The 27,022-nt window shown below is 40.5% G+C and overlaps 1 protein-coding gene across 1 annotated transcript in view; it reads left to right on the forward strand.

Moving 5' to 3' along the window:
* Nucleotides 1–27,022, forward strand: part of khdrbs3 (KH domain containing, RNA binding, signal transduction associated 3) — a gene marked incomplete at both ends in the record, with an annotated part of 120,062 nt that overhangs the window by 59,087 nt on the left and 33,953 nt on the right. The window contains 3 exons of the mRNA XM_083900047.1: nucleotides 15,937–16,053; nucleotides 21,338–21,484; nucleotides 23,601–23,740. Coding sequence (XP_083756173.1) covers nucleotides 15,937–16,053; nucleotides 21,338–21,484; nucleotides 23,601–23,740 — 404 coding nt within the window. The remainder of the gene's footprint in view (nucleotides 1–15,936; nucleotides 16,054–21,337; nucleotides 21,485–23,600; nucleotides 23,741–27,022) is intronic.

Consider the following 27,022-nt stretch of genomic DNA (forward strand, 5'->3'; position numbering starts at 1 on the left):
GATGTAAAAGTCAGAGACAGAGAGTCGCTCTTTTACAAGGACATCGCTGCAGTTCTCAGTCTAGACTCAGCAGACAGAGATCACTCACAACACACAACCAATAACAGCTCACAGGAGAACGTGGAGAACTCCACTTCCCTCGTGCCGTTATCGTCCTCTTTAATGACACAGCGTCGTAAAAAAAATCTGCAATATACCAGATTTTATATTAGTCCACACTCAGCATTTATTTTAACACTAAATCGTTGCGTTGAAGACTCGCGGCAGAGTCGTCCTCGTCGCTGCAGCAGCAGCAGCTGTGTGACAAACGTACTGCTCTTTAATTCAAAAACAAGGAAACCATCTGCAGCACCACGAGTGCTTTTCCCTTCCCTGCAAATATTAAACTAGTGTTTAAAAGATTAAAGGCCTTCGCTTACACCTGCTGCAGAAGACGCAGGAACGGGAACAGATGCAGTTTTCTATGGTTTATTATTTAAATTAAGTTTACGCTAGAAAAGGTTTTTGACACCGGACACAGTTTTTTTTTTTTTTTTAAATAGACGCACGAAATCTAAGGTTTAACAAGTTTACATTTGAATTCTGGGAAACAAACGTTACACAAAACCGTAAAACAGGGGTCTCCAACTTGCGGCCCGTGGGCCAAATGTGGCCCTGCACGTATTTTGAAAGGATTAAATTCAACATTTAATTATATATAAGTTAGCACGTCAACAGCGTTTAACGACGTCAACGTTAAAGCAAAAAAGACGCGCGTGACGTCATGTTTACGTGACCCCCGATTGTTAAAATTAGTTAAGTTAAGTTAACGCTAAACTTTAAAAAACAGAGGCACACATACGCAGTACACAGGTAAGCTAACGTTAATTGTAGCGCCGCTACTTGTCCGTTAACAAACAGACCGCTCCAGTTCCAGTGTAGGCGCGCTAACGGCGCTAATGCAGCTAACGGAGCTAACTGGTAAACGGTGCTTGGACTCCGGTGTCGCGGCGCGTAAACACGACGTCACGCGCGTCTTTTTCCGTTTTCAGTCGTCATGGAAACGCGTCGTGCGTTAGCGCGCGTTAACCTATTGCACAGCACTAGTATATTTATGTCTGTTTTCAGAATCACTTTTTTTAAACTATATATCAAAACAAGATCTTTTACTTTGAAATGTTGTGCAACGTCATCCTCAATATTTGTAATTGCAACACCATGATGGATTATCCAGACGTAATCTTAATTTCTAATCTCTAAATCGCAAATTTTTACCCCAAATTGTTGGATTTTTTTTCACTTGAACAGACTAGAAGTTCACTGGCCCCCAGGACATTTTGAGTTTGAGGCCCCTGCGGCAAAAATCTAATTATTATAAACTAAAATGAGATTATGCAGAGTCCGAATCTTTCAAATTAAGACTGAAAATAAGGGAAATAAGTTCCAAATTGGTCCAAATGTTATGATTCTCCCGTTTATCTCAATTTGCGTTGGCGTTTAATCGAAGAAGGCTTCTTTGGGCTGTTTTTGAGTCAGTTTTGGAGCGTTATAATCTGCGTTTGGCCGGATTATATCTCACAGATTATATATTACATATTATCTATAGTTAATACTTAATCATTTGGCTTTTTTTCCCACTGGAACATTTTGGCCTTTGACTTTTTTGGGTTTGCGACCAATAGCGAACAGCAGATAACGTATAAAACAACCCTGATCCGAGTGACTTTGAGTCTTTGTCTCATGCGAGTGCTGCAGTGAAGGGGGAGGAGCTAATCCCAGGTGACATTGTGGCGAGAGGCAGAACACACCTCGGGTCGGTCACTCGCCTACGGACAAACGAACAAACACGGAGACAAATAAAGAGTCTTTGAACTGTGTGAGGAAACTGGAGGATTTACAGAAACATCATTCCTATCTTAAATCTCATCTACACCCTCATTATTTCCCTAAAAATCCCAATTTTAAAGTCCAATTTTGACGTGAATGCATTAAATTATTCTGTGTTTTAGCAAAAAAGACGTAAAAAAAGAGGACGAACAGAAAGTTAACAGAGTCTTGGTTGAAAATCTTTACTGTTCAGACTATTATAACGCATGATATTGGTATTGGTTCTGTTTTTACGTTCTTAAAAAGCGATGATTTGAGAGGATTTGCCTCACAAATGTCAGACGGAGACGTCTTCATCTCAGATATTTACACACACACACACACACACACACACAGCACATAGCCGCTAATCCCTGCTGTTTATCAAACATCAGAATCTGTCTGCTAACGCTTCAGGTTTCACGAGGGGATTACGAGGCTCACGGAAAACCGCGGCGGCACTGTTCATGTCTGCAGGCTTTGAGAGAGGATTGTGCTGCTGCTGCTGCTGCTGCTGCTGCTGCTGCTGCTGTCTGTAATCACCAAAATAAAAGCTGATGCGTTTAATCACAGGTTTGTTTCCTGCTGCTGTAAGAGACAAATAAAACAAAAGCGATGTCGAGGGACGAATGGCGAGGAAAAGGAAACGGACGATTAGCGAGAACCGTATGATTAATCACGCTTTAAGTTTGTGGGTGGACAATCTGAAATATTTTCATCATGTCCTCAATGTATTACTGCAGGAGCTGCTGAAAGGTGTGTGTGTGTGATTGTGCTGAGGACAGCAGCGACAGCGGCAGAATAAATCACCTCTCTCTCTCTCACAGAAAAGCCAGAGTCTGACTCTGGAACTGGAAATAAACCAGTGGAAGTCCTTATGCCTCACTAATGGTCTGCAGAGCTCTCTGCCAGACGAGGACCCGCACGGATCAGGAGGAACCATGTGGGTTACGTCCACTGATCAAAAGCCATTGGGTTGTTTTCATTCATCGTCTTGCTGTAGTGTAGCGTGTGCACACAACAGTGTGTACACAACTGTAAACAGAGCTCAGTTAAAGCTCAGACAGACCAAACCTTTTCGAGCTTGAACTCGTCATTATGGTGTTTGGTGTTATGGAAAAACGCCGTCACTACGGTTGATAACGTCTCCCAGAAGTAGGGTTGCGTACGTAAAGTAAAGCCGGTACTTTTCATACTTGGTGCCAATTCACGTCGGTGAGTATCGCTGCTAAATTTCAGTTCTTGAAATGTCTAGGAGGGTCGCTAGACAACAAGAGCGCAACAGCAATAACGGCGAGCCTAAAGTGGTCAAAATTGTGCACTGCTACTACTAGCACTACTAACACTGCTACTACTAGCACAGCTAACACTGCTACAACTAGCACTACTAGCACTGCTACTACTAGCACTATGCGCACTGCCACTATTAGCACTTCCAGCACTACAAACACTGCTACTACCAGCACTACTAGCACTACTAGCACTGCTAACACTGCTACTACTAGCACTGCTACAACCAGCACTGCCACTACTAGCACTACAAGTACTGCTACTACTAGCACTGCAACTACTAGCACTGCTAACACTGCTACTACGAGCACTGCTAGCGGTGATACTACTAGCACTGCCAGCGTTGATACTACTAGCACTGCCAGCGTTGATACTACTAGGACTGCCAGCGTTGATACTACTTGCACAACTACTACTAGCACTATTAGCACAACTACTACTAGCACTGCCAGCAATGCCACTACTAGCACTGCCACTACTAGCACTACTAGCATTGCCACTATTAGCACTATCACTATTAGCACTATGAGCACTGCCACCACTAGCACTACTAGCACTGCCACTATTAGCACTATGAGCACTGCTACTACTAGCACTATTAGCACTGCCACTATTAGCACTATGAGCACTGCTACTACTAGCACTATTAGCACTGCCACTATTAGCACTATGAGCACTGCTACTACTAGCACTGCCACTACTAGCACTACTAGCATTGCCACTATTAGCACTATCACTATTAGCACTATGAGCACTGCCACCACTAGCACTACTAGCACTGCCACTATTAGCACTATGAGCACTGCTACTACTAGCACTATGAGCACTGCCACTATTAGCACTATGAGCACTGCTACTACTAGCACTATTAGCACTGCCACTATTAGCACTATGAGCACTGCTACTATTAGCACTGCTACTACTAGCATCACCCCTGAAGCTAGAAGCTTTGACGACGAAATGAGCCATGAATCCACCTCATCGACACGTTCAGGTAATTATCTCAGAAGTCTAGACTTTGTTTTACAACTGAAAACATTTAAAAAGTACAGAAATAACGTACCGTTTGTTACCAAACTCCAGCTACCGTTAGCTGTACCGTAACGGTTCAATTACGAACGACACCCAAAGACACTCCCTTTGGCACCAGGGTGAGATTTTCCACGGGAGAAAAAACATGACAACACAAAAGAACTGCACTATACTGAATCCAAAAAGCAAAAGTAATGGTCTTCTTATTATGACACAACAGCAGCTCTGAGGAGAAACTAATTCAAGTCTTTACAACATAAAACTTCCTCTGGATTTTTCTCTTTTTCGACTACTTGAATACTTTAATTTCCTCTGATGTCCTGCTGTGAGTCTCACACCACACGACACTTCTGTCAACAACGTTCTGTCTTCTCTGTACGATGATGCTGCTGACTTTATTCCACACAAATTAAAAAGTAATGTATTTTTTTTCTTATATTGAAATTGTCAAACTGTGCTGACGGACACATGAATGGATTTTTTAGAAGTCTGTGTGATACATAACAAGTGAGACGTGCATGTTCTGAGTGTTGTCGTATTTGTCTCTATTAAATAATAAGTAAATAGATAAGATAGAATGGGATGCAGCGTATCTTACTCAGAGTTTATGGTCAATAGATCTAGTTCATACTGTAATGGAATAACCAACACAGTTCAGAATACAGTGTTTTGACTTGGAGAAAAATTTAAAATCATTATAATATCTGTCAGAAAAATCACTGTCAGACATTTTCCCTAAATGTGATGTTTCTGTCTCTTGGCTCCCAGTAAATATTTGAGGCTAAAATTCTCCATAAACCAGTTTGAGGAGTGTTTACATTCAAAAATGTTCAGATTTCCATGTGTTAGACATTGATGGAAAGCTTAGAAATCACACTTTCTGCTCACTTGTCGGCCAATATTCTCTTTTAAAGTAACCGTGTAAGAAATTTCTAGAGACAACATACAGAAACCAAGAAAACTAGTTATTTCCCACATAACAAAAATGGGATTTGCTCTGAGGTTCCTTCCCACAGTGGTGGTAAAATATACGAATGTGTCGCGGTAATGTTCAAACTAGTGCTGTGCAATAGGTTAACGCACGTTAACGCGCGACGCGTTTCCATGACGACTGAAAACGGAAAAAGACGCGTGTGACGTCATGTTTACGTGCCGCGACACCGGAGTCCAGGGCACCGTTCACCAGTTAGCTCCGTTAGCTGCATTAGCTCCTTTTAGCGCCGTTGGCGTTAGCCTACAGTGGAACTGGAGCGGTCGAAAAGAGCAGCGCTACAAATAACTAGCGTACCTGTGTACTGCCTATGTGTGCGTCTGTTTTTTCAAGTTTAGCGTTACTTTACAGACTCAGGTAAAAAACATGGTCGTCACGCGCGTCTTTTTCCGCTCAGTCGTCATGGAAACGCGTCGTGCGTTAACGGTTAACGCTGTTAGCGTTTGACAGCACTCGTTCAAACAACTGCGTCTTCAGACCTGGTGCTTTAGCCCGTGTTGTAGCCAAGATCTCAAATGTTCTTGAACGTCTTGTTTTTGTTTATATTTTGAAATCGTGTTTTGGCGTCATGTGGCGCCACCTACCGCCGTCTACCAATCGTTGCAGCGAGTAGAGTCTCAGCTGCCGAGCAACCACGGGTTGCCAGTTACGTCAGAAAACTATTGGTTTCTATTTTGAAAAACCACACAAAACACCAGTTTGTGTTATTTGTTTAGTTTATTTTTGTAACTTCTGGGAGAAAAAGGCAGCTAGCTTAAGCTTTTATTTATGCAAGTTATTTTTTGTACAGGAAGTAAGTTTTTGTTTGTTTTGAATGAATAAATGTCAACTTTTGTCTTTGTGTGATCACATTATCACATTATCTTATACAAACTGGATTGTTTTGATGCCATCATTTGCCTTAACCATATGCATTGAATACATTTTTGAATCGAGAATCATACGATTCGAATCGTGAGTCACCCAAAGATTCACATTTAAGAAGCCGAAACAGTCAGAAATCTTGTTTTAATCACGAAAAAAAGCTTCAAACCGATTAATTGAGCAATCGTTTCAAGCTTCAGACGTAATTTCAAGGTTGAAAACCTACACGTCTGTGCAGTTCTGTAGGATCAGAAACACAAACACCAACGCAACACAATGGAAACATCACTCTTGCGCAAATAGCTCGGCGTCTAAAAATCCATCAGTGCTCGTTTTTCAAAAAAAAAAGAAAAGAAATCACCTCTGAGGAAACGGCTCCATCACGGAGAATCGGCGGCGTGGAACCCGTTTGGTTTCTGATGAAAAGCTGCGAGGACGGATTTAACCTCTCTCTGCACATGCGTCTGAACGTCTATTTTGGAAAATGGCCGTGCTCGTTTTCAAACGCCAGGAGTCAAAAGGTGACGGCGCTCGCGGCTCAGGAGGAGCGAGGAAAAAACAAAACCATCGGAGTCAAAGCGATCGCTCTTACCGTCGCTTCCTGTCACACAGAACAAATTGAATTTGTCTTCCTTCGGTGGCTCAGTGTTGGAGCTCTAAACAGCGTATTAGTGGCTCTACTTATCAAAGCTGTCAGGACAAATCTCAACCTGGGAGACGCACATGCACCTCCACACACACGCTAACACGCGAGTGTGTGTGTGTGTGTTCTTGTACTTGCGGCATACTGAGGATCGATGAGGGATTTTAACCAACAAAGTGAGGCCATTTTTACGGAGTGAGGACATTTTGGCCGGTCCTCACTTTGTTTTCATTGAAATTACTTCCTTAGGTTGCTATAACATGCTATACTCAATTTGTCAAAAATTTGGACCAACAACTTTGGGTCAAATTTTGGACCAAACATTTTGGGTCAAATTTTTTTTTTCAAATTTTGGACGTCAGTATAGTTTGACGTTTTTGTCAAATTTTGGGCCAAATTTTTGGGTATTTTTTTTTTTTTTTTAATTTTGGGTCAATTTTTTTTTTCAAATTTTTTTTCTTCAAATTCTGGGTCAAATTTTTTTTTCTCATTTTGGTGACGTAGTATAGTATGAGGTTTATGTCAAATTTTGGACCAACAACTTTGGGTCAAATTTTGGACCAAACATTTTGGGTCAATTTTTTTTTCAAATTTTGGACGCCAGTATAGTTTGACGTTTCTGTCAAATTTTGGGCCAAAATTTTTGGGCAATTTTTTTTTTTCAAATTTTGGGTAAAATTTTTTTGTCAAATTTTGGATGACGTAGTATAGTATGATGTTTTTGTAAAGTTTTGGACCAAAAATAAAATTAAAAATTAAAAAGTTTTCCAGCCCTTTTTGCTCTGGGGCTCCACCTGCAGACATTTTATGGTACTGCAACCAGTAGTTCTATATAGATGTCATTCATGAAGTAGATATTTGTAATTGTGTCGATTTATAAAGTGGAAATGCTGGTCCTCACTTTGTCAGCAACCCAGTCCTCAGTATGCAGCAAGTACAAGTATGTGTGTGTGTGTGTGTGTTAATGAGTTGAGCACTCACTCACTTTTGTGGAATTAATTTCTGCTCAACGCAGAGTCACTACCTGGTGATTTATTACATTCTTCAAACAAGGTTTGTAAATGTTGGAACTACACTGACATATATTCAGTTAAAATACATATAAATATACATCCATGTGTTATCATCGCTGGAGATTGGAGTCAATCCCGACTCGTGTTGCACGACAAACAACAACAAACAACCGTTCAATCCAATCTAATCCAATCCAATCCAATCCACACCAACATATCAAATCCAATCATTTTAAAACCTGTAATTAATCCCCAATCCCTGCACGTCTTTGGACTGTAGCGGGAAACCGAGGAAACTGAATCACACATAAAGAGAAGATGCGTGAAAATAATTCACATTAAAAGTGCTGATTAGCTTTTTTAATACGAAATTATGATAAACTCTGAGACGCAGTAAAGGCAGATAGTTTTCTACGTCCAGAGCAAACTACTGTTGTAATAAAACACTGGGGAAACGGCTCTTAATAAAGTTTTTTTTTAAATAAAATAAGAATGAAGTAGTCCCCGAGTATCATAACATCTGCACGACAGCGCCCCCCACTGACCTGGAGCTCTTCTGTTATTGAATACGCTTGTGTTTTCTCCACGCCTGTGTTTTTGGTTTTAGTTTGTGAATCTGCAGCTTCGTATCTCCTTCTGCTTGTTTCCTTCTCCTCCATGTGTTTTCACTCCTGCTTGTGTTTTCTCTTCTCCTGTTGTGTTTTCACTCCTGCTTGTATTTTCTCAGTGTGTTTTCTCCTGCTTGTGTTTTCACCTCCTGCTTGTGTTTTCCCCTCAGTGTGTTTTCTCCTGCTTGTGTTTTCACCTCCTGCGTGTTTTCCCCTCAGTGTGTTTTCTCCTGCTTGTGTTTTCACCTCCTGCTTGTGTTTTCCCCTCAGTGTGTTTTCTCCTGCTTGTGTTTTCACCTCCTGCTTGTGTTTTCCCCTCAGTGTGTTTTCTCCTGCTTGTGTTTTCACCTCCTGCGTGTTTTCCCCTCAGTGTGTTTTCTCCTGCTTGTGTTTTCACCTCCTGCTTGTGTTTTCTCCTCCTCAGTGTGTTTTCTCATGCTTGTGTTTCCTCTCCTGCTTGTGTTTTCTCCTCAGTGTGTTTTCACCTCCTGCTTGTGTTTTCTCCTCCTCTGTGTGTTTTCTCCTGCTTGTGTTTCCTCTCCTGCTTGTGTTTTCACTCCTGCTTGTGTTTTCTCTCCTCCTGTTGTTTTATCCTGCTTGTGTTTTCTCCTCCTCAGTGTGTTTTCTCCTGCTTGTGTTTCCTTAGCTTCTCGTGTTTTCTCCTGCTTGTGTTTTCAGTATTGCGTCGTTTTGTTTTTGCAGCGTTTCCATCGATGCATTTGTTTCCGTTATCCTTGTTTGTGTTTGTGAAACCTTCGTTTCTCCTCCTCCTGCTTGTGTTCTGGTTGTCGTTGCAGTGGCGTTTGTTTCCCTGTCGGGCCACCGTACTCTGGTCAAAGTAGGATTTTGAACCACTCGGTCACCATTTGTCTTTTCCCCACTTCTCACTCGTCTTCTCTAACATTATTGCTTTATTGCTTCTTGGGTTCAGTCACGGACGTCGTTTAGAGAACGTTAGACTCTCCAGATTGCGTCCTTGAATATTTCATTTACTTGCTAACTTGTCGATTGAGAGCAATGAAAGTATATCGAGTAAGAAATATCGACGTAGCAGCGGTGCTTCAGCATGAATACTTCCTGTGTTTCTTATAAATATTTGGGAGGAAACGCGAAGCTCATCCCCAAAGCCCTCATGTGTTTTTAAACATTTATTGCTCCTTGCTACAGTTTCACAGATGTAACCAGATCCAAACTGGAGACATTATTACAACCTCTACGACTACGACGACGACGCAAAACTTTAGACTGGATTTATCGGATGTGTTCGCATATTATTATTATGTGAATTACTTTGTTCATTATGTAGAAGAAAAGGCAGAACGAATAAGGCCAAAGAAGAAGGTTCGTCTGCTGGAGAACAAAGCAGAGCCTCCCTTACATTATGTGTACTTTTAATTTACTTTCAAGACATTTCATTAAATTCAAACATCACCTCCAGGTCACCGACTACATCAACACAATCCAGCATAATTACATTCTCAAACTAATGAAGTAATCTGCAGTTTAAGGTGTATGTTTGGTGGCTTACAGCATGGATTTAGATTAGTTTTTCTTCTTTTCAGTTTTCGTCCGTCTGCTGTAATGACATAAAAAATAAAAAGGGCATTTGTTCTGGCTTTAGCTCAACAAGACAGACTCTAATTGTTCCAGCGAAACTCCGTCTGCAAACACGGTCGATTCGTGTCTGCGTTACGTTCTGTTTCACAGTCCGTCTCATTTCCTTTTGTGTTTTCGCCGTCCGCGCCAGTGTTGTTTTTGACAACCATCTTAGATTTAGTCTTGGTCTTAGTCTTTTGGACGAAAAGGCTTATTAGTTTTAGTCACATTTTAGTCACTTCTATGTGATAGTTTTAGTCCAGTTTTAGTCGACGAAAACTCAAAAAGGATTTAGTCTAGTTTTAGTCGAAAAAAGAAGTATAGTCTTTTAACAAATGTATTGGAGATTGTTGTTGGGCAGTGTCGCACATAAGTTGTATAAAAATAGCAGCGGAGCTATAAGTTCAACACACTGTGAGCTTGCAGATCGGCTATTATTACACACAAAGAGATCACCACACCGTCACTGAATGTAAACACGGCTAAACATGCTACTAAAGAAACACACACATAATGAATTGACGTTAGCGTAACAAAAGCTGACTTAAGCCACTACTACTAACAACTGTGTCCAGTTATTGTCATGTCCTGCTTTCTTTCTGCCGCTAAATAATCCATCTGTTTGTTGTTTGCTTCTGTGGGATTCCTTATCCATCGTCATTCAACGGTGAAAACACACACACCCACACACACACACACACACACACACACACACACACACACACATTCTTGTACTTGCTGCATACTGAGGACCAGCATTTCCACTTTATAAATCAACACAATTACAAATATCTACTTCATGAATGACATCTACAAAGAACTACTGGTTGCAGTACCATAAAATGTCTCCAGGTGGAGCCCCACAGCAAAAAGGGCTGGAAAACCTTTTCGATTTTATTTAATTTTTTAAATTTTTGGTCCAACATTTTACAAAAACGTCATACTATACTATGTCGACCAAAATTTAAAAAAGAATTTGACAAAAAAATTTTGGTCCAAAATTTGACAAAAACGTCATACTACACTATGTCTTCCAAAATTTGAAAAAAAAAATTGACCCAAAATTTAAAAAAAGAAATTGACCCAAAATTTGAACAAAAATGTTGACCCAAATTTTTTTTTAAAAATGGACCCAAATTTTGAAAAAAAAATTGACCCAAATTTTGAAAAAAATTGACACAAATTTTGAAAAAAATTTGACCCAAAATTTGAAAAAAATTTGACCCAAAATTTGAAAAAAAAAATTGACACCAAATTTTTGGTACAAAATTTGAAAAAAAAAATTTGTCCAAAATTTGAAAAAAAAAATTTGGTCCAAAATTTGAGAAAAAGTCGTCCAAAATTAAAATTTTTGACAAATTGAGTATAGCATGTTATAGCAACCTAAGGAAGTGATTTCAATGAAAACAAAGTGAGGACCAGCCAAAATGTCCTCACTCCGTAAAAATTACCTCACTTTGTTGGTTTAAAACCCTCACTGGTCCTCAGTATGCTGCAAGTACAAGAACACACACACACACACACACACACACACACACACACACACACACACACACACACACACACACACACACACACACACACACACACACACACACACACACACACACACACACACACACACACACACACACACACAGCAGAAGTAGTAGCGGGGGACGTGCATATTAAGTAGCCATGTGCTTTCTCCGTGACCGTGAGGTGATTGGCCGAAAAAACGACAGACCACACCCACTGACATTTCCGTCCATTCTCGTCTCGTCAACGAAAAATCACAAGTCTCGTCATGTTTTTTCGTCATCAAAGAGTCACGTTTATCTCGTCACCGTCTCGTCATCGTCATGAAAAAAAGTGGCGTCAACGAAAAGATTTCGTCATCGTTGACGAAAACAACCCTGGTCCGCGCACGCTTGATAACGTTCTCCTGCAGCTTTGCATCGAAAACCAACGCAAGGGTTCACACTTTGTTCTTGATCAAGCTTATTCTCCTTCAAGTATTTTTATCCACCGTCAGCGGGAGAACCGAGCGTCGTCCCGGAATTCAATCCTGTCAGAGGGAACTAGCGCACAGGAGGCGAAATAACACCGGGGCGAGACGTCGCCGATCGTCGTTCAAGAGACGGGAAAAACGGCTCGATGATCAACGCTGTTTCTTCTTCAGGTGGAAAAGTGATGTACGCTCAGGACGTCAGTTAAACTCGGCACATTCAGAGCTTCTGTTTCATCATCCCTTTGTTAAGTTGAAGACATCAGAGAAGCAGGGCCACGCGTTAGCTGCTCACAGTACTTTCAACTGCAGTTTTAACTCTCAAACTACGGTGTTTGTGGGACTTGATGTACGGCACGTTTGAAGTTAAATAGTTTAACAGAGACGTTAAACTGTTCTGTAGTAGATTAGACATTAACTTCAGTTATAACACATATTCATTAACGCTAGAACTACCAAGGGGAAGGTCATTTTGACTGTTTTTTGATTTTTGTAACATATGAGAACATGTTTAAATATGTCTACTTCTTTATTTAAAATGCAAACAAGTTCTGGTCACGTCTTCCTTTAATTACCGTTAATTAATTATGCGTTACAACATGTAAGACGTCACCGCGAGTTATTTTATGCTAATTTTCAATGTCTCAGGAAAGGTTTCAATCTTTTATCTGTAATATCGAGAGTGGATTCAAGTTCTGTTTCTGCCAATTAACACATTTTCTCACTTCCTCACATTTACTATCGCCTTTGTTCACGATGACATATCTACTTATTTTCACTTTGCACTTTGATTATTGAAATTATATGCAACAGTAATTGCTATAGTTGTACTGTATGAGGACGCTATGATATAGTTTTTTATGTAAAGTAATTTTCTTTGCAGTGAAGTATTTGATCCCAAACTCCATTACCAATATATAATATATATTATCTTACTATATGAAGCAAATGCAGGCTTAATCCTTCTTACTTAACCCTTCACACGTCTCTGTTGGCCAAATCCCAAACTCTCGCTAACGTAGAAGTGTAACGGCTAATCAGTCGTTCAAACAGAGAGCTATGCTAACCCAAAAGACATTTATTGTCGTTATACAACCGCCAAAATTGCACAACTAAATACAACTGACGACAGAGGAGGGTTGAGAACAACAGATGATAAGGCTGGAGGATCGCTACCAATTTCCTATAACGATCCGATCCATATTCACAAGATCTCAATTCCACGTCTTCTTCGCAGCCAAAAACCTCGTTGTTAGTCTCGCGATATTTTACTGAGATTAAAGCCTTTTTTAGGACGTATACGTTTTCACCAGAGTTTGTCTGTCTGTCTGTTAGCAACATAACTCCAAAACAGATTTGGATGAAATTTTTCGCGCGATCCGTAGACGCTAGCACTATTTTTCTCGCTATTTTGTGGGCGCCTGAGCTGCCTCGGCGGAGGTCTGCGCTCTCCGAGTGCTTCTAGTTAAATAGCGTAAACAGCTGATTTTGGATCATCGACAGACACCTATCACGTTATTGAAGGAGCGTACTGTAATGTAGTCAGTGTATTAAGCATAGTATATAATCCTTACTCCTTGTAACTCCCCGTTCTGTGTGACAAGAAGGGGTAAAAATGAGAAAAGGGATTGGGCAGCAGTCGACGTCTGGGTTATGAAGAACATAAACCCGGACGCTCTCTTGTGAAGCCGTGTTTTTGTCTCGCACAATCACGACGGCCAAGGTCAGAACTTCGCAGGAGGCCACGTACTCACAATTGTGTCCCGTTTGGAATTAGCACAGCGGGGCCTTTACGACTTAGAAATAGAAATACAGTACAGTGTTCAGTCCGGATACAAAGGCAGCAGTGAGTCAGTCAGTCAGTCAGTCAGTAACTGCATTAGCAGAGAATCACCATAGCTCTCCTCACAAATCCCTCACCCAGGAATTGGCAAAGCCTCCTAATAAGCGCTCGCTTTGGCACAAAATAAAGCAAAAGAAAGGCTAAAAGGTGAGGAGGTAAAGGTGAGTTATAGGTGAGTTGTAGAACAAAACTGCCTGGGTTTTTTTTTTTTCTACCTCCTGCTCGTTAATTGATGACCTAAATAGTTGGTGGAGACGGCTGAATAATTCACTGCAGGAGGAGAGAGAGTGAAGCATCTCCTTTGTCTCTTTGACCGTCTGCTGCTTCATTTGCGTTCCGCCCGTGTCGAGCTTAGTATTTTGCGACTTCAGACCTCGACACCGTCGCGCGTTCAACACGTTCGGTTGTTTATCTGCCGTCTGACCTTGACGCTTGGCGACGGACGGCTGAGCTCCAGATGTGGTCAAATTTAAATTTAGCTCCAGATAAATATATTCGTAACATCCTTGAAATGTTTGGAACCAAGGCTGCGCTTTACGCGACAACGCTCCCGGGTAAAACAGACAAAATATTTGATCAGATGTGCCTTTCGTTTGGATGGCGGCGGCGTTTTTTTGGGGGCTTAGAAACACAAAAAAAATGAAGCCACCGTCCAGAGTGGAAATCTTAAAAACGCTCCACTGTCACGTTCTCGTCTAAAGGGTTGAAAACGCAAAAAGTGCGCTCTGAGCTGCTCACGCTGGCTCATCCTCCCGTACGCGTTGACGTCAGATCCACGTGCAGTTACAGCCAAACAACAACAATCATGTGGGTTTATAATCCATCAGTCGCACATTCAAGTTGAGCTTAGCTGCTATTTGGCGCTACTGGAGAGAAGTAGAAGGAAGTTTCGACGCTCCTGCGCTCCTGGTGTTGTTGTACGGCAGTGCTTCACAGCGCCACCTAGCCACCTAGCATGCAAACTACATCAAATTTCACACAGTTTTGCGTCACCGCGTGCGTGCAGATTTCCACCCAAAGACGCTCGTCTAAACGCGGAATAAAAAGTGGGAACGCAATGACACTTTTGTGTTCAGATCGTTGTCGTGTAAAGCTAGCCTAAGTCCACGACCTAACGATATGGACAATCAAGCGATATTACCTAATATACTCCATATAATGTGTAATTTTGGCTGCTATTTTCCATTGCTATGTTAAAACGACAGGTGAAACAATCAGTCGATTCATCGGTTTGAGGCTTTTTCATGATTAAAACCAGATTTCTGAGTGTTTTAGCTTCTTAAATGTATATATTGTCTTGGTTTCTTTGCTCCAGAAAACACACAAATCATTAAAAGTGAATCATTTTGGTTTGTGGACAAAAACAAGACATTGGAGAACATCATTGACTCCAGGTACAAGAACCAAACGATCACTCGATTAAGTGAGAAAATAATTGTTTGTTAAAACCGTACAGTTTATACAGAGGCTATAAGAATGTGCAATATAGATCGTCTTATATCCTTTTTTCCAGGAAAAAACAACAATCTCTCCAAGTGTACACTCAAAGGGTTCTTCTACAAGGGCTGAGGTTCTTCTGAAAAAGAGTTCTTGGTTCTTCCGGTAAGAACCATTTTGATCCAGATAACCCTTTAAAACCCCTTTCCTGAATAAAGGGTTTTAAAAACCTTTATAAAAAGGTTCTACCTGGAGCCCAAAAGGGTTCTCCTATGAGGACAAGCCAAATAACCGTATATGGTTCTACTTAGCACTTTTATTTAACTTATTTAACTGAGCAAAAAGTACTAAAAATCGGATTGAATTTGTCAAATGTGTTCACTTGGCCTGTTTTTTACAAAAACAGAAGAAAAACACTCTTTTTTTTTTTTTTACTTCTGCACAATTACTCGCTCTCTATATCACTACCAAAAAAAATGCAATGCAATAAAAAATGAATCATAACTTTGACTCAACAACACATAAAACGAGTGTTTTAAAGCCTGAATATGTTAGCTATAAACACACACACACACAGGACGTCCATATAAGGAGTTGTGTGTTATTCCCACAGCAGCGATTTTACCTGTGGCTCAGATCTGTTGATGAAAGCGACCTAAAAAAAAAAAGACGGGAAACGACATGAACTGAAAGTGAAAGTAACATGAGAGAGACGTCGTCTTCGCTGTTTAACACAGACGCACAGATTCTGACTCATCCTCTTTGTGTCTTTGTGTTTCCGTCTCAGTTTAACTTTGTGGGCAAACTCCTCGGGCCGCGAGGGAACTCTTTAAAGAGACTACAGGAGGATACGCTCACCAAGATGTCCATTCTGGGGAAAGGCTCCATGAGAGACAAAGAAAAGGTAAGAGTTCATACTTTATTCCTCCTCCCTTTCTTTCACTTTCCTGTGGTTTTTAAAGCGGACCTAGACCGGAAGTTCCAATTAACACTGTTTTTTAGTGTGTATCTGCGTCATTACCTTGTTTATGAAGCCCTGAAGGTTCTAAACAAACAGTTCAGCCACTGCTGAGAACGCTGTGTTTTATTGTAATCTCGGGCTTCAGCGAGATCTCTGAAAAAAACCCGGTCCGGTTACGTAAACAGCGGTTCTCCTGAACAGCAGATCCTCCTGCTCCGGGCACTAGTCCGGGCACATCCGGTTGCGTACATTGAACCGCAGAAGAAGAATAACGTCCGTTGTGGAGGTGTTTCACGAGCGTCAGTGTCTTCTGCGGCGGGGAGTCGTGAAGAAGCTATTTTTAAACACTTGTTAAAACAATGTTTTGATAATGAGTAGCAGTGCATCCACCGTTCCAGAGGGGGGAGCTGTGCTTCTGAGAGCTGGTGTGCTGAATATGTCACTTCCGGGTACTGGCCAATCACAAGACTCTGTCTTCTGGGGGTGAGATTTATGTCTGAAATATCGCGGCTGAGGAGCAGCGTCAGAAAAGAGAGATTTCTATCGGCTCGTTTACAGCAACTAGGAGGTTTTTGAGCATAAAAACAAGTTAATGTATGTAAGTAGACCATCATAACTCACATATATGTGCAACAGGACCACTCTATGTGAGCTTTAAAGGAAAAGGTGAGCCGGACAAATCTTTGAAGACAGGTTTGAAGACAGGTTTTAACGTAAAGCGTCATCTTGTTCCACTTCCTCGTATCACGTGCTTAAAAAGTAAAGGTTTCTAACCTCAGTATTCTGACAATATCACAGATAACAAAGACGACCTCTCGGTTTAATGAACAGAGCGAGAACAGAAGAGAGAGAGAAACTAGAGTCAATCAAAGTGGAAACAAGGGAAGTCTGTAATTAAACTCTTCATATAATTGTTCTCTGTGTCCCTGAGGTTCTCAGCGAGTTCTTCTTTCATCTTCTCAAGCTGTTCTCTTTAGCTTTTTATATTTATAATTATATATATATAATATATTATTGTTTCCCCTCCTGACCGCACACATCAAAGCACCTGCTTCATTATTATGTCATTCCCATTCCCAAAGCTGAGGTGGTCCAGCTGATGAGATGAAGACGTGGTTTGAATGTTACTCTGACAAAACATGTTTGTTTTTTAAAGACGATAAATAACTACTATTTTGTGTCTGGATCACCTGACGTACGTACGTATGGACGCTCAATCCGTGTTATTGTCGTTGTGAATCATAAACCGGCCGCTTCATGCTCATCTGTAACTGCAGTGTAAACAAACACACACTCGAAAGCTAGCGATTGAACAATTACCAGTGAAGATAAAGAGCTTTAAAAACAACATTGTGAGTCGCGTACAGTCTCTAAGTGTAAACCATACATTCCCTCCCGACTCCTGACAGTCGTCTCTGTACAGTACGTTCTCCCTCAGCGACAGCGTGAGCTGAAACACGTTGTTTACGACGACAGCAGCAGAACTCACGTCGCTCTTCTTCTGTTTTTATAAAAAAAAAAGCCTTTAGGTTTAGAGCCGTCTTCGTCGCTCTGTGTCCGACCTACACAAGGAATTTTAAGTGGAAAACACTACAGCGACACAACAAGGAAAGAAGAAGAAGAAGCAGCAGCTCGGCACAGAGAAACCTGTCACTCATGAATCCCCACAGAGGGTTTGAACAGACAGGTGAGATCTGCTGAGTTCAGCACAATCTCAGTGACAGATCTGTTCTCCAGCTGCTGCAGATACTGAGGAACAAAGAGCTTTTGATCACAGTGATCGTAAAAGAATCTGCTGCACGACGGCCAAATAAAAATGACTGTTGAATAGAGCTGTAACGATACACAAACTCACGATTCGATTCGTATCACGATTTTTGACCCACGATTCGATACATTCGGCATATTGTTTATTTTCATCATTATTTATCATTATTTGATCCTATTTTGTATATTTTCATCATTATTTGATTCGATTTTGTTTATTTTCATCATTATTTGATTCGATTTTGTTTATTTTCACAATTCTCTATCGTTAATAGATCCTATTTTGTTAATTTTCATCATTATTTATCATTATTTGATCCTATTTTGTTTATTTTCATCATTATTTATCATTATTTGATCCTATTTTGTTTACTTTCATCATTATTTGATTCTATTTTGTTTATTTTCATCATAATTTATCATTGTTTGATCCTATTTTGTTTATTTTCTTCATTATTTGATTCTATTTTGTTTATTTTCATCATTATTTGATTCAATTTTGTTTATTTTCATAATTCTCTATCGTTATTAGATCCTGTTTAGTTTATTTTCATCATTATTTATTATTATTTGAAAATATTTTGTTTCTTTTCATAATTCTCCATCGTTATTAGATCCTATTTAGTTTATTTTCATCATTATTTATCATTGTTTGATCCTATTTTGTTTATTTTCATCATTATTTGATTCAATTTTGTTTATTTTCATAATTCTCCATCGTTATTAGATCCTATTTAGTTTATTTTCATGATTATTTATCATTTTTAGATTCCATTTTGATGCCAATGCTCAGTTTTTTAACATCTCTAGTCTTGTTGACCACTCACACATCTACAGTAATATAAAGCAGTGTTTCTTTATCACACATCATTCTCATGCTGCAGCAGCAGAAATGTGTAATTCCACGTGTGACCCAGAGAAAACACTGATCATGTAAAGGTAGAGAGGAGCCAGATATCAAAGCTTTAACTTCAGCCTCTTTTTCTGCGTTTGATTTGATTCGTTTGGGAAAATCAAGTGCTGTAAAAAAAATAATAACGAGGGTTTGATTGATTGACCAAGTCCTCAGACGACATGTTCAGAGTTTGCTTCTGTCGTCGTGCAAACGCAGACGAACACATGAAAGACGCGTCTCCGCTCATCACCATCAGAGCCGCTGCTGCTGCTGCTGCGCAAAAGAAGCCCCTTTTTGCTCGTAAAGCACAGATTTATGGAGCGAATTAACATATCATTAACATACCACAGGCTCTCTCTCTTATAAAGGAAGGTTATTTATAATTAGACGATATCAGACTCACTGGTGAGGGAGCAGGAGGGAAGAGGAAGTCGCTGCCATCGGAGAGGCCCAGGAGAAGAAGAGGAGGATGAGGAGGAGGAGAAACTGGGACACAAAACGCGTTGTTGTGTCGTTTGTGTGTCGTTTGGTTGAGAGACATTTGGGGGCTTTTCGTCGTCCTATTTCCTCTGCTGTGGGTGACACTCTGCTGCTGGCCTGCTTCTGTCCTCACTGTTTACATTCACCAAACTCAACTGTACTTCAGTGGAGAAGAGAGCGCAGATACACAGAGAGAGTTTTGTTCCAATTTCAGCGTTTTTCAGCAGAACTCGTCAAGGAATTCATCTTCTCGCAGTCTTTAGAGGTGGAAATAGACTTTTGAGTCAACTTTGCGGCTTGAAACTTTGTCGTTACGGAGCTAAAAGTGACTGTAACGGTGATGGATTGTGTTGGTCCTCTGCAAAAGCTTCCTATTAAAGTCATTCCCTCACACAGGGATTCCTATGAGGACAAGTATTGTTATTGTTCTCCCTCTGTTTGGGCTCCATGAACAGAAAGGATTTGTATGCTCTGTTCAGCAATACTATCAGACCTGACCGAGAGAGCATTTGTGTCTCCAGCAGTTTATCTATGTTTGTTTATATTTAAAAAGTCTCGCAGTAGACGTTGGATCCATTGCGTATGATTTGGTAGCTTCTAGCAGTTAATAAGTCAACTAAACACTCCTTAACCACTTCTTCCCTGACATGCCCAAAACTAAATAGAGTAAACCTCTGCAGTTATAAGCTCTATGTGGATTATCTTGGTATCAAAATGAAGATAACACTTGTGAGATTCCACCAGAGGTGTAAGTTTCACTGTAGATGCCACTGTGTCAGAGTAAATGTACATGGAACACAGCATAACTGAAGGATTTTTTTCTCTCGCCTAAAGAAATATTGCATTTTAAAGCAAATATCACCTTTAAAATACGCAGCAGGAGCTTAAAAACACATGGAGGTCATGTAACAACATGTGGACATGAGCTGTGCAAAGTCTGATGCTGCTGAAGCTAAGCAGAGTTAAATTACAGAGGTTTTAGTAAAGAGATGTTTTGGGCGTTCTCACTGCTGGAAAGTGTAGTTCTTCATTAGAAGTGGTTTTGTTCCGGTGGAAATAACTTGTTTTGATAAACAGCAAAGGTAAGACGACATTTCTGCTTGTAGTTCTTGAAAGTCAGTTGTTGTTTTGCTCTTATTTTGGGGCTGGATCCGTGAATCTTGGTCGTAGAGTGATAAAAATGGTATCTGTAGATTCACGGAATCTGTAGATTCACAGTATCGACAGAAGAAGAGGTTACTTTCCTTCTTTGTGTGGTAGAAGATGCCACTAGACTATATATGAGGACACGGATGTCCACAAATTTTTAAAAGCTGTGGCTAATGCTCCAACAATGTCTTGCTGTATACATCAAATATGAATATGACATTTTTTGTCGTTCAAATACGATTATTGGTGCCAAAAGCTGACAAAAACAAAACAATTATTACCAAACGGGGATCCTGTCCCGCTCATCATCTGGGAATTTTTTTTATTTTAAGATAAATTCAAAAGGTTTCATTCAAAATTTCATGTTCAACTCAATTTGTGTCAACGAATAATCATTGAAATAATTGTGATTTCAATTTAGACCCAAATAATGATGTGATTATTATTAAAGCAGCCCTAACTTTGTATACAGCTCCTTAATATTTAATTAAAATCTTCTTCACACTCTGTATCTTTCAAAAACGTATAGATTTCTTCGTCCTCGCAGCGTTGATGCGTTTGCTTTGCAGCAGCCACGGTCACGACGTATATACGAGAACCAAGCAGAGAGCAGAAACACATTCTTCATCTGAACATGGGTTATGAGGACAGGCAGCTGTGCCAGGACAAAAGCAATCGATTACATGTGACACCAACAGTTAAAATGATTAAAGGCACTGCCTGTTTGTTGGAATCCAACAAAAAAAAACAACACACACACAGAAGTATGTTTTTGTGATTGTTGCTCTGCAGAACTGACGCATCAAACCTCGTTATGTAAACACACGCAGTAGATTCTCACTGAAATACTGAAAAAGACAAATGTTCCGACTTAAAATCCATCTCAAGTCTGGAGGATTTACGACGACATACGATACTGTGTTCTTGTTCCATCAGGAAGAAGAGCTACGGCAGAGCGGCGAGGCCAAATACAACCACCTGAACGAGGACCTGCACGTCCTCATCGAGGTGTTCGCTCCCCCGGCCGAGGCCTACGCCAGGATGGGCCACGCTCTGGAGGAGATCAAGAAGTTCCTCATACCAGTATGTTCTCACACACTCACACACTCGTACTGAGGGTTTACAGAGGTCTTCTTGTTAGGAGTCATTTGGACAAACCAACCAAAACCTTATCACTACCCTAATCAATCCATTCATCCATCTTCTACCTCCACATGAGGGTCAGGTTTATCTAATCCTCCTAACCTAAACCATAACAAGTTAATACCTTTGTCTTAAGCCTAATTCACAATCCAAAATCTTAAGCCCCAAACTTAACCAGAGCCTCAGAAATAAGGTCCTGCCTCATTAGGACCCATCTTTGGATGGTCCTCATTTGGGTGGACCACTGGTTCTGAGAAGGTCAGCGATTACGCCCAAAAAAAAAAGGTCAAAAAGGGGTCATAAAAGTAGGAATACACACACACACACACACACACATTCTTGTTCAGTGTTCTTAGTGAGGACCTTGACAACCATCTAACTAAATCCCCATAATCCTAAATTCCAAATCTTAACCCTGAAAAAAGCCAGTTTCCATCATCTAATCCTTCTTACCTAAACCATAAGTTAATAGACGTTTATACCTAACTCTTGTCTTAAGCCTAACTCACAATCTAAAATCTTAAGCCCCAAACTTAACCAGAGCCTCAGAAGTAAGTGTCTTGCCTCATTAGGACCCATCTTCAGGTGGTTCTCTGGTCCTCAGAAAGTCCAATTATTGTTTATTAAAGGTCAGACAGAGGTCATAAAAGTAGAAATACACACACACACACACTTTCTTGTTCAGTGTTCTTAGTGAGGACATTGACAAACGTAACCATCTCAACTAAATTCCTCCAACCCTAACCCTAAATTCCAAATCTTAACCCTGAAAAAAGCCAGTTTCCATCATCTAATCCTTCTAACCTTCTCCGAACATAAACCATAAGTTAATACAAGTTAATACCTAACTCTTGTTTTAGCCTAACTCACAATCCAAAATCTTAACCAGAGCCTCAGAAATAAGGTTCCGCCTCATGAGAACCCAGTGACCTTTGGGTGGTCCCCATTAAGGTGGACCACTGGTTCTGAGAAGGTCAAGAATTATGCTAAAAAAGAGGTCTTGTTCAGTGTACTTTGTGAGGATATTGAACCCTCTCCTAGCCCCCTCTGCTAATCCTCTAACCCTAAATTCCAAATCTTAACCCTTAAAAAAGCCTGTTTCGGTTTGGAACGGTACAGCCCTCGGTCGGGCTTGCATTTCCACTGAGAACAGCACGTTTACTTCGTACGCAGGTTGCGATGCGTAGCGTCGTACCGGTGTGCGGCTCTACGAAGGACGTCGAATGCGACCCGACAGGCAACAAAGGAGGACGTCCCAGCAGCTCTATTTTCTGCTCGGTTAGATGTGGTCGCAAAGGGTGTGTGACCGTTACTCTGGTACCTCAAGGGAAGGGAACCGGAAAAATGGAACACTTGGGGCCAGTTATTTTGGTAACTGATGCTAAAGGAAACCAAACTGTTCCACTTGGTCGGAAAAAACGACTACATTAGAGTCGTGAGCACCAGCCAAAATGTCCTGGTGTTTCTTAGCTTTTTGGTCCTCACACATGACGAAGTGTGTGAGATCTGGTTCTAAAGTGTTTTGCGATCTCTTCTGTATCAGTAAAACCCCTCCTCCTCTGCGACATGGAGCTTATTTACTCCCCCCCCCCACACTTCCATTCATTATGTATGATCTCTCCAATGCTCAGAGCAATGATGATCTACATCTCATTAATTATCTCCATCCCCCACCACCACCACCACCACCACCACGTTACTTACCCTCCTCTTCTCGTCTCTATAAAACATCATATCAATCGATTAACGACTCATTTCCATAGCAATAATAATAATAAAAATGTAAAAAAAAAAAAAGAAGAAGAAAACGTGTGAGAAAATAAAAGGCAAATAGGATCCGGGCGCTTTTATCAATGTGAGATCTGAACAGTGGTCACGGCAACACTGTAAAGTACATTAATTAGATATTCCCGCGGCTGTAGCCCTGGAGATAAAGGATGTAATTTAATACAGAGCAACTGAACGCCGGGGTTTATTGCTGACTGAGCGCGTGTTTGTGTGTGTATATAATGTGTGTGTGTGTGTGTGAACACACCGTTTCTTCTTCTGTGTGCAGGATTACAATGATGAGATCAGACAGGCCCAGCTGCAGGAGCTCACGTACCTGAACGGAGGCTCGGAGGACGCAAAGGTGCCGTCGGTGAGGGGCAAGGCAGTCACCCGTACGAGAGGGACACCTGTTCCAGGGCCTCCCAGGTAGTCCACGCATGTGTGTGTGTGTGTGTGTGTGTGTGTGTGTATGCTGGGGGGGAGGGGGGGTTGGTATTATTTACAGCTGGAGAAGCTACTGGGAAGACGGCGTTTGTTCTTGCTTTCTGTAAACGGGAACGTGCGCGGTGTCTCGTTGCCGTTTCAGACTTAACGGTGTCACTTAGAGCGCGTATTTACGGTCGCCGCGCGATAATACGCGTAACGTATACGCGTCCGTGTCACAATAACGTTCACTTTGTGTGAATGGAGACGTTCTATTTGTGTGCGTTCGCGTGTCAGTTTTGTTCCAAAATGCTTTAAAAAAAACGACCGGGAATCGAAACGCTTCGGCGCAAACGTCGGCGGCGGGCCGCGAATGCACCGAGCTCCTGATTTAACCAAGGCGACAGCTCATTACACAGTCAGCTCCACACTGCGCTGATCCAGGGTCTGCCCTGCAGGAGCGAGCTCTCGGTGAACGAGCGGCATGAATGGGACGACTGTGTTCGTCGCCACAAGCCGGGAAACAGAGAATAAGAATAAGAACATAAGCGTGGAGAGGATTCAGACTGGTGCTGATTTGACGAATATATACTTGTACGTTCATGAACGGTGGGAAGACTCAGAATGACATGCTAACAGCTGTTAGTAAGGCTTATATACTACTTTACAAGAAGCCTCACTTACTTATACTTTATTATTATCTTTGTTGTTTGACAGTTTTTCAATTTATGCTTCAGGGAGTTCCATGGATCTCCACGGTTAATTGAACACAGTACGTTACATTTCACTAAATCCTTCTGACATCTCGCCTTGTTTTGCGTCTATATTTATTACACTTGTTTGCATCATTTGATGAACTGCTGTCAGATTTTACTGAGATATTTTAAATGTACTTCAACTCGAGACAAACCAGAAAGCAACTGGGGAGTTTTGATGAAGTCCAAAATCACTATGTACAACAAAATGTGACGCTGTCTGCAACCTATAAGGTGTGCGACATGACACAGGAAAGTGTTTAATTACGCCCAAAACAAAGCATGAAGTAAGTATTTTCAACTGACCTCGCTGGGCCTGATACCACTTTTATATATTTTTCTCAAAATTGATTTATTTTTCTCAAAATTTGAATCTTTCTCAAAATGTGTTCATTTTTTCCAGTATATTCATTGAAAAAAGTGGGTTTCCTTCAAAAAAAATAAGGAGATTTCTCAACTATATTTTTTTCTCAAAATTTTTCTCAAAATTGTTCTCAAAATTTTATTTTTTCTCAAATTTTTATTTTTTCTCAAAATGTATTTTTTTTTCTCAAAAAAATTTTTTTTTCTCAAAATTTTTTTTTTTCTCAAAATTTTTTTTTTTCTCAAAAATTTTTTTTTTCTCAAAATTGTAATCTTTCTCAAAATTAAAAAATATCAAATTTTAAAAAATGTTCTCAATTTTTTTTTCTCAAAATTTTTTTTCCCTCAAATTTATTTATCTCATAATTTGAATCTCTCTCAAAAATGTTTCCAGTATATTCATTGAAAAAAGTGTTTTTTTCTTCAAAAAATAAGGAGATTTCTCAACTGTATTTTTTTCTCAGAATAAAAAAAATACATACATTTAAAAAAAAAAATCAAATTTTTTTTGATCAAAAAGTTTTTTTGTTGCTCAAAATTTATTTATTTTTGCTCAAAATTTGAATCTCTCTCAAAAATGTTTCCAGTATATCCATTGAAAAAAAGTATGCTTTTCCTTCAAAAAATAAACAAATTTCTAAGTGAGCCTAAACATTTGAACGGTAGGGTAGATATTTGCAAATATTAACAACTTCTCCTCTATATATATATGATTTGGTTAAATGTCAGCTGACACCACAGAGTCGCAGTTTGCCGTTGAATTGTTGCTGAAACATCTGTGAAAAGAACCATTTCTGAGAGGTTGCGCTGTTGTTATTTAAGACTCGTCGGTTTCTCGTCTGACTGACAGAGAGCAAAGTGTTTCCTAATGTAGCTGCACAGAGTGATACAGGACAGATACGACTTCAAAGAAACCAGACAAAGACTTCCTGTCTAATGTGATGAGTTATCTTTCCCTCAACGTGTGTGTGTGTGTGTAGAAGATGTTTCTCATTTTCTACAAGAATGAATGGCAGCAGCAGCATTAGCATCAGCATCGCGGCGTCTGAAGGCAGGAAAATGAGCCCTGATATTCCAAACTATGCTGACAGTGTGCAGACCTCAGCTCGAATTACAAAGAAGAGAAGAAAGCCACAGATGATTGGCAGAAAAGTACAAACCAAAGCGAGGTTTTTTTTTTGTTTAACTTGTGCACCGTGCAAATAAATATGCAAACGCGCGGTTGCTTAATGAGCTTAACGTGGCCGTGTTCTGTACAACAAAGACGAGCAAGAGGAAACAAACGGGACAAGAGATGAAATGTGGACTGAGCTGTCAAAAGACGCTGATTTAGAAAAGAACCATCAGACTCATTATCAGAACAGTTGCAGCGCTGGCCTCGCTCCATAGTCAAGTATTCACTCACTGTTACACCACGACAAAAATAGAATCTTTATTGAATTTGTCGTAAAACGTGGACATGCACTGTACTTCACTCTCTTCTCGTTAGCCCCGCCTCCTCCTGAGTTTCCACATGACAAAACATGTCCTGTACAACAGCAGCGCTCCAATAAGCAAGCGACGTTAATTAAACCCTTTTCCTGGACCGGTCAGCCAGTGTTGTCCAATTACAGACTATACAAGTGGTTTTATTCCTGTTAGGGTTAGGCCAAAAGCTGTGTCCATGCCAGTCAAAGTAAGAGTATTCAGGGTTCGAGGCTGCTTTATTAATTAGCTATTATCATACATTAAGTGGTTATAATTGAAGTGATGATCTGACCGTGCTCTTTAACTCAAAACCTTGCTCCTGCGCCTTCGTGGAATGAGCGTAGACCTATTTTCAGACTTTACCCAGCATCAAAATAATGCTATTTTCTGATTGGCTAACAGGTTGCTAACGCGAGACAGCCGTGTGAATGAACTACGCAGAGTAATCTGCCTTCGCATCATCGATTACTAATTTATGTGCGGTTAAGTTTTATCACTCGATAAAACACATCGTATTTCATAACGCATGAAATGCGATGCGTTTGTTGTTATTTCCACGTTACGATGCTAGCAGTGTTAGATAGAACACGACGCGGCATTCGACGTGGTTAAGCTATATTTTTTTTCTGGCGTAGCTTCCTCAATTTAGCGCGTTGGCCGCAAATTAGAGCGCAACGGGCCGCCGCGCTTAAATGCGCTA

This window comes from Microchirus variegatus (genome assembly GCF_963457635.1).
Source record: "Microchirus variegatus genome assembly, chromosome: 13".
Lineage (NCBI taxonomy): Eukaryota > Metazoa > Chordata > Actinopteri > Pleuronectiformes > Soleidae > Microchirus > Microchirus variegatus.